Source organism: Anneissia japonica, unplaced genomic scaffold (assembly GCF_011630105.1).
Source record: "Anneissia japonica isolate Jap-2015-1 unplaced genomic scaffold, ASM1163010v1 scaffold287923_len1623670_cov205, whole genome shotgun sequence".
In the NCBI taxonomy this organism is placed as follows: Eukaryota; Metazoa; Echinodermata; class Crinoidea; order Comatulida; family Comatulidae; genus Anneissia; species Anneissia japonica.
The window spans coordinates 1,506,125-1,514,180 of NW_022721637.1; the positions used below are offsets into that span (position 1 = coordinate 1,506,125).

The 8,056-nt window shown below is 33.2% G+C and overlaps 1 protein-coding gene across 1 annotated transcript in view; it reads left to right on the forward strand.

Annotated features, from left to right (window-relative positions):
- Positions 1 to 5,284, forward strand: part of LOC117111658 (sphingolipid delta(4)-desaturase DES1-like) — a 7,304-nt gene extending 2,020 nt beyond the window's left edge. The window contains exons 2-3 of the mRNA XM_033254631.1: positions 1,620 to 2,362; positions 2,873 to 5,284. Of these exons, the coding sequence (XP_033110522.1) occupies positions 1,620 to 2,362; positions 2,873 to 3,034 (905 nt within the window). The 3' untranslated portion in view covers positions 3,035 to 5,284. The remainder of the gene's footprint in view (positions 1 to 1,619; positions 2,363 to 2,872) is intronic.
- Positions 5,285 to 8,056: the final 2,772 nt, after the last annotated feature.

Consider the following 8,056-nt stretch of genomic DNA (forward strand, 5'->3'; position numbering starts at 1 on the left):
AATAGACCTTTCCGGAGTGTCAATCAAACTTAACAACTGACTAATCAGAACAACGCTAGGAATACGCACGCGTCTTACAAACACGCGTGTTGTCCCACAAACGCACGTGTTCGCGTATGTTTTAACACTGCCGTCTTGTGGGGCCTTAGCAACAAAATCCAAGGGGCGGAGCTTAGCGGAAAGGTCCATTTGCCTAGTAACGATGAATTCGTCCAGAAAATAGTAATATTTTATGAGAAATAGTCTGTATTTCTCATTTTTTTTATTCTTTTGCGTAAAACTGAAATTCATGCCAATATTTTTCCATGATGTATAATAATTGGAGTAATGCAAATGAATATTTTCTAAAAAAAGTCAGTTTTTAGTGAAATTTTGCCGGGAATGGGGCTTTAAATGAACCATAAAAAAACATAAGATGGCGATTATAATTTGTTTGTGAACCTGTGGTGAGCCCAGTTTGTTTCTACTAGTCCAAAAAATAAAATGAAAGTAGAAGCCCTTATTTTTTTTTAATTGGTCATTTAGTTTAGATTAGGACATTATGCTGGTAGCACTACTTGTAGTGGAATTTGATACATTGGCTAAAGTTTATGAATAATCGTGATACTATGCAATTCCAGTACAATTCACAACTTGCACTAAATACTGGGAAATATTTTTTTAAAAAGTCAGCAGCAATGAAGGAAGTGAGCAATCACTGTTCTAGTTTTAAAGCTAATGTTTTTTACTTGGCTATAATATGTGTAACTATAATATATAATGTTTGTTTAGTCTGAAAAAATATTTACAAATTGTCTAGATTCCTGGCCATGTCAATTCCATGTCAAACAGCACTTCTGTTGCTCCATTGTGTAACAGTGTTGGTTTTATTGGCCAATAATTACTTTTCAATCTGCTGATCTAATCTCATTTCAAAAAAGCTGCCACTGACTGCTGCCTTTTTTAGACTTATCTTCAGGCTCTCATTATTTTTAAGGCAGCCTAAAAAATTACGGCCCACCAAAAATTTGAGCAACATTTTCTGGCTTCTGTGCATCACATCTATGATTTAAATTTTGAAGGCTATTTTACATTGCAAACAGTTACATAACCCCCTTTAAATGTTTAGACAAAACCAGTGGGAGGGTTAATTATTTTTCAAACATTCTTGAAGATGCATTAAATTTAGTTGTGTAAGATTAAAATAGGAAAATTCAACATAATTACATAGCTGTAGACCATAGGTGGGCAAAGTGTGCCCCGACAGTGATTATTTTGTGGCCCGCAAAAATGAAATAAAAATCCTATGTGTGCGGCACACCAACCATCTTTGGCTAGAAAAGACCTTGTTTTTAACTGAATGACACCAATCATCTGTAAAAAGTAATATTAAAACTGAGCATAAAGCTGTATAAAAGCAGTGCATGGAGATTTTTAAGTTTGGGTGTGGCTCTCAGTGTTAAATCAAAAGTTCACTTTGGCCTTCCAACCATTTTTATGCCCACCCCTGCTCTAGAATATTGTTTGTGTTATCTTATTGATAGAACTCAGACCACAAAATTCTTTTAGCAGTCATGCTTGTGTACATTATATTAAATTATGATTGTGTCAGACATTTTCAAATTGAATTTCCTTAACAGAAAAATACCCTGAGGTGAAGAAGTTAATGGGTCATGATAACAACACAGCTACTACAATGGTTGTCATGGTGTTGACCCAAGTGCTGACCTGCTACCTAATCCAAGACCAGTCGTGGTTGACCATTCTTATCGTCGCGTACTGTTTTGGTGGTATTGTGAACCATGCTATGACGCTTGCCATCCATGAAACTGGACATAACCTAACATTTGGACATGGCCACCCGATGCGAAACCGCATCATAGGTTATATTGGTAACACCATCATCGGTGTACCAATGTCGGTGTCGTTCCGACGCTATCATCATGATCACCATCGTTACCAAGGACAGGAGCATTTGGATCCGGATATACCAACTCATACTGAAGGCATACTATTTTATAACAGAGTGACCAAAATGATTTGGATGTTTTTTCAACCTTTCTTTTATACATTGCGTCCATTTTTCTTACGACCAAAGGTTCCTGGCCCTCTAGAATACTACAATCTCATTATTCAATTGGTATTTAATGTCTGCCTTGTATATTTCATGAGCTTTAAAGCATTGTCATATTTACTACTGAGCACATTCTTAAGTTTAGGGATTCACCCAATGGCAGGACATTTCATCTCTGAACACTACGTAGCTGTTGGAGATTATGAAACGTATTCTTACGATGGACCATACAATTACTTGGCTTTCAACGTCGGATACCACGTTGAGCATCATGATTTCCCCAATATACCAGGAAAAAATTTACCACTGGTATGTATTATTTTATTTCAATTATTTATAAAGGTTCGCATATTCTTATCATAAGGCTAATAAAATGTAGCTATTTTTGTTTGAATAATCATGATGTTTCCAACATTTGAACTTATAAGCAATGGCCAGATTATAAGATTTTCTTTTGGCAAAAAAAACAACCTTGTATGGCCATATAGTCATGATGTGCATACAGTCACTGTGTGGTGTCATCAATACAAAATTTAGACATGTAGCAAGATTTTGTCACATAAACTTGAATAGTCTGAACAAGGCTTTAGGCCCCTGGAATCGACTATCAATTAACTTTTAATTGAAAATGAGAACAAAAATATCCATCAAACAGTCTTCAATCTAAATGGTGTGGAATATGATTAACTTGATTCGAATGACGTTACCTTGTATTTTTTCTCAGATTTGAACTTCATTCCTGAAATTTCAACTTTTTTGTCAAAGCATAAGGCCACTAACATATTAATAATGTACAGTATATTTATTTTTATCTTATAGGTAAGAAAAATTGCTCCCGAGTTCTATGAAAACCAGAAATGCCATGAGTCATTCGCAGCCGTTGTATGGGACTTCATCATGAACCCAGAGAATGGGCCATTTAATCGTATTAGGCGACCAGATTCACGGGACCCAACTCTACCGGATCCATGGATCCGTTAAGCTATTATACTATCGAATGTGTAATAAAGGCGCTTTTCATTATAGTAATGTGCTCGCAGATTTTATTTATGGCTAATTTGGAGGAGGTTAGTCAGTTTTATTTTGTAATATAATTAATACTCGGATGGCCATTATAGCACAGTTTTGAATGTAACTTTAGAGTGGGCTTAGAAGGTAACTATAGATTTTCTCTCTTGTTTTTAGACAAAATTTGTTATGCTCTATTAACTCTTGCCTTATTATGATGAGGCCTAGGATGTGGAAGTGTTTCAGTTGCAAGACAAAATATATGTGTTTTTTTTATAGGCTTTAAACCCAGGAGCCGGGGAATTGAAGGTGAGCATTTTTACCATTAAGCTCCAGCTTAACTTCCTTGATGAAAATCACTCCTAGCGACTAAAAAATATGATCCAAATATCCTACGTATAAAGTTGTTACATATGCTTAGAATGTATACATGTAGTAGTATGAATGTATTTCTTTTCCAAAAGGTATTAAATGAATCCAGTCAATGTTGGCATGGAATAAAAATAAAAACAAAATATGCAAGTTATAATTAATAATACGCAGTCTTCTGAACTTTGTTTTAAAGCAAGTAAAAATTAAAATTATATTAGTTCCTTATATTTTGAATATTTGTCACATAAAATTACATTGTGAACATGTATTTGAAAAAAGGCTACATCTTAGAATCACAACACTTGGATAACTCTAAAACTACCCACAATGAATATTTGGAAATACAGTATTGTACGCAAAACACTTAATAAAATATTTGGTATGTGTATTTTATACAACAATGAGGTTGATATTTTTGATATATTTAAGTATTATTTTTAAGCATTATCTGAGTTTTTGTGATGTGTTTGAACATTACTCAAAACTATTATACTACCAAATATTAGATTTACTTAGTCATTACTTCCAGCAAAACTATATTGTCTACTTCATGAAAACTATATTGTTGGATGATGGAGGTGTGGCATGGGTTTGTTTCTCCTTGTTTTAACTGCTAATAATTACATATTTAATAGTTTAATTAACTACTAATAATTTAATAGATATAAAAGTTTTGTTCTATATCGTATCCAGTTATAATATATTAATGATTTGAAAATGTCTTGCTTGCCTCAATTATATCAACACTATGTGATGTGAAAAACTAAATTCAGTGCAGTAAAATTTAAAAGTATGAGCAGCGCCCTCTTTGTCTAGATATACTATAGTTTTTGTAAGCTACCTATAGGTGGCGCTGTTGCATTTTAGTACTTATTGTATACAGTACATTATGCAGTACAATTTCTAACATATATTAATAAATATTTAGAAATTGATGGAATGGAACAGTAGCCTATTAATGTGATATAGTTTTATAGATCAATTGTGGATGCCTGGTTTCATTCACATTTTTTTTTCAGAATTTATCTTAATTATTACTGTATACAGTATTAGGAATAATTTAAGCAGCTTTACACTGGTTTTCTAGCTGATTGAAGTGGAAAAAATTGTATTGAATATTGAAGGCTTTGAATGTAATGTTGCTGGAAGTACTAATAGGGCTAGAGTTCAGATTGTATCAATCAATTCTTAACTTGTACTATAAACTTAATAAAGAACAACAGCACATATCAGCACAAAGATTTAGTCATATTTATGATATAACCAACCTACCTGGACAGATAATAATATTCACAAATACAAGATGATAAAAGCAAACAATTACTATTATGTTTATTCCCATTGTAATTTAAAATTGTAAGATAACTGTTTCAGTTCAGTGTGTGTGGGTGCATTTTATAATAATGTACATGCTTTGAGAATTTATTTAATGAGTATATTAGGAATTTAGGTATTTGAAGTGTAATATTAGTGCAAATACTAAGGAAAATATTAGGAACATGAAGCTTTAATGTTTTGTTTTATTAATATTGGAAGCACTATTGCTGAAGGGTTCAATAAACACAGTCAGCTACAAGAATCACATGACCTTTCGTTAATATAATAGTATTAAAACAGACATAGAAAAATGCATGATTTCTTTTGTAAGGCCAGTATAACAACTGTTTGGTGAGGCATGGCACATCAATGAAACATTACAATTTTAAAACCATTAACCATCATTGATGTCTGTAAATTCAATAATTTAGACATTTAGAGAATGGTATTATATATCTGTTAATTGACAAGAAAATTTCATTTCAGTTTACATAATATAAACAAAACTGAGAGCATTTAATGTTAGATTTACATGGCAGTTATCTTCATTTAAAATTGTAAAATAACTGTTTCACTTCAGTGTGTGTGGGTGCATTTCATAATAATGTACATGCTTTGAGAATTTATTTAATGAGTATATTAGGAATTTAGGTATTTGAAGTGTAATATTAGTGCAAAGGCTAAGTAAAATATTAGGAACATGAAACTTTAATGTTTTGAATATTATTAATATTAGAAGCACTATTGCTGAAGGGTTCAATAAACACAGTCAGCTACAAGAATCACATGACCTTTTGTTAATATAATAGTATAAACAGACATAGAAAAATGCATGGTTTCTTTTGTAAGGCCAGTATAACAACTGCCTGTTGAGGCACGGCACATCAATGAAACATTACAATTTTAAAACCATTAACCATCATTGATGTCTGTAAATTCAATAATTTACAGACATTTAGAGAATGGTATTATATATCTGTTAATTGACAAGAAAATGTTCATTTCAGTTTACATAATATAAACAAAACTGAGAGCATTTAATGTTAGATTTACATGGCAGTTATCTTTAAGGATTTGTGTTTGTAGACAATGTTTGTAAATCATCAAACTTTTTTTTGGATGTGTGTAATTTTAAGTTAATAACTTACTTGGTCTTTCAAAATGAGCTATTCAATGTTTTACATAAACTTTGGAGGGGTTTTTCATACTGTATTGTAATGAATGTATGAATACCTTTAATGTAATGGCAGTTAGAAGCATTAGCTTTGTAACTTTTTAGAACACACCCTGCCAGAAGAAGTTTGTGCCCACCAAATGCCCCCATTCCACTGAAAACTTGCTAAGCACAAAATAAAATTGCCCTCATGTAATAAAAAATCAGCTCATTCTGCAGGTAGCTCTTCTCATTTTCATGTTAATACAAAGCAAAAGCTAGCTGTCCTCCACTTCCTTATCAGGGGCGGATCCAGAATTTTTCAAACGGGGAGTGCACAACAGTCTCAGAATAGGTGAGTAGCACATAACATTAATTTACATTGAAAATTTTAAAATTTAGTCGCAAAACAGGGGGAATATTCCCCCTGTTCCCCTACTGGATGTGCCCCTGCTCATTCCCCCTCCCTGCTTCTTTCTCCATTCATTCTCCATTGTCATACTAGATATACCACTGATTAAATATCACAAGATTACCAAAAGTTGGTACGGCGGGCTTACAAAAGGGCTGAATGCGTCGCTGCTGTTGTCAACAGCAGCTTACGTGTTTCAGTGTTTGATGGAAAGCTAAAGATGTCCACACTATCTAATTCTATTTGACAAAAAATTATTGTATGCCCATATATAGACATGGTGTAACTATATATGGTCATGATGTGTCTATATATGGTCATGATGTACCTATATAATTATATTCATGATGTGATGCCATGACATATTTAGGCATGTTGCAGGTTTTTATAGTCTGGGCAGAGCATTAAAATACATTGTGTATTAATTTTTAATGTATCAGAGGAATTAATAATTATATGAATGTTTATGTTTCATTAGTAAATTCATATTTATGAAATAAACAAGAGACATAATGCAGTGTCTGTCTTTCTTTTGATTGAAGTGAGGCTATCATTTAAACTTGGATCTTTTTAGTACCACTTTGAAATTAGAATATTCAATGGCAGAACCCGTTTTCCTTACCGAACTGTGAGGCCATGTTGCCAATACATTTTCCAATCGTCACACTATGCTGAAGATAGATAATTGTTGTATTGTAACATGCTTCGCGGCTCAGAAAGAATCTTTATTGAAACGGATTATTTATTTAAAGCATTAAATCGGACAATAGGGAGAGCCAGGGGCGAAGCCCCAGTGGGTTCCGGGGGAGAAGCCTATAGCCTGTATAGAAAAATCACATTTCATTAATTTTTAAGGTTAACAATTTACAATTAAACATACTTACGTTCATAAAAATAATGTTTAGTCATTGTTATTCTTTCCACATGCTAAAAAAAAGTGTGTTTTGAACTATACACGAATGGTGAATAGTGAAGAAAATTGGTACGATGTCTATTACTGTGCTGTTGATAATCTTGTCACAGGGGCCGGCAGATCCAGAATTTTTCAAATGGCGGGGTGGGGGAACAATAGTTTCAGAATAGATAAGTGAGTAGCACATAACATTAATATGCATTGGCATTTTTAAAATTTAGTGGCAAAACGTGGGGAGGGGGATACTCGCTGCTGGATCCGCCCCTTTGTCACGTCACTATTAAATCATGTGCACATTCTGACACCTAGATACGTAAAAATAATTTAAATTTTTATGGTAAAACAACAATTACAGTTACTCCTATTTAAATTTTTGGCCTAAATCGTAAATCTACAAATACAATTACAACACTATATAATTCAATTACAAATATAATTTGCTTTTTTAAACACAAAACCCCAACTGGAGACAAAAACCGTAAATTCACCTGAAAGTGAGAATTCCTCCTTTCGATACGATCCACTGGGACCAAGTCTGTATTTAAAGCCTTCAAATCGCCATAATAATATTATGCAAGGTCTGCATCTCGCTGGCTAAAATGGAGCCAAATGCATGGCTAATCTTCCAAATAATTCCATTTTTTATATGTTCACCAACATCATCAGACGAACAACATGATTGTAATTTGCTATTATAAGCCTCGTCTTACCCGAGAAGTACAGTACAGTACCTGTCAACTTCCGCAGAAGAGCCTAATTTGCAACTACTATAGTTTGAGACACGCCCACTTCACATAAGGTGGTTTTTTTGGTTGATAGCGTTCTATC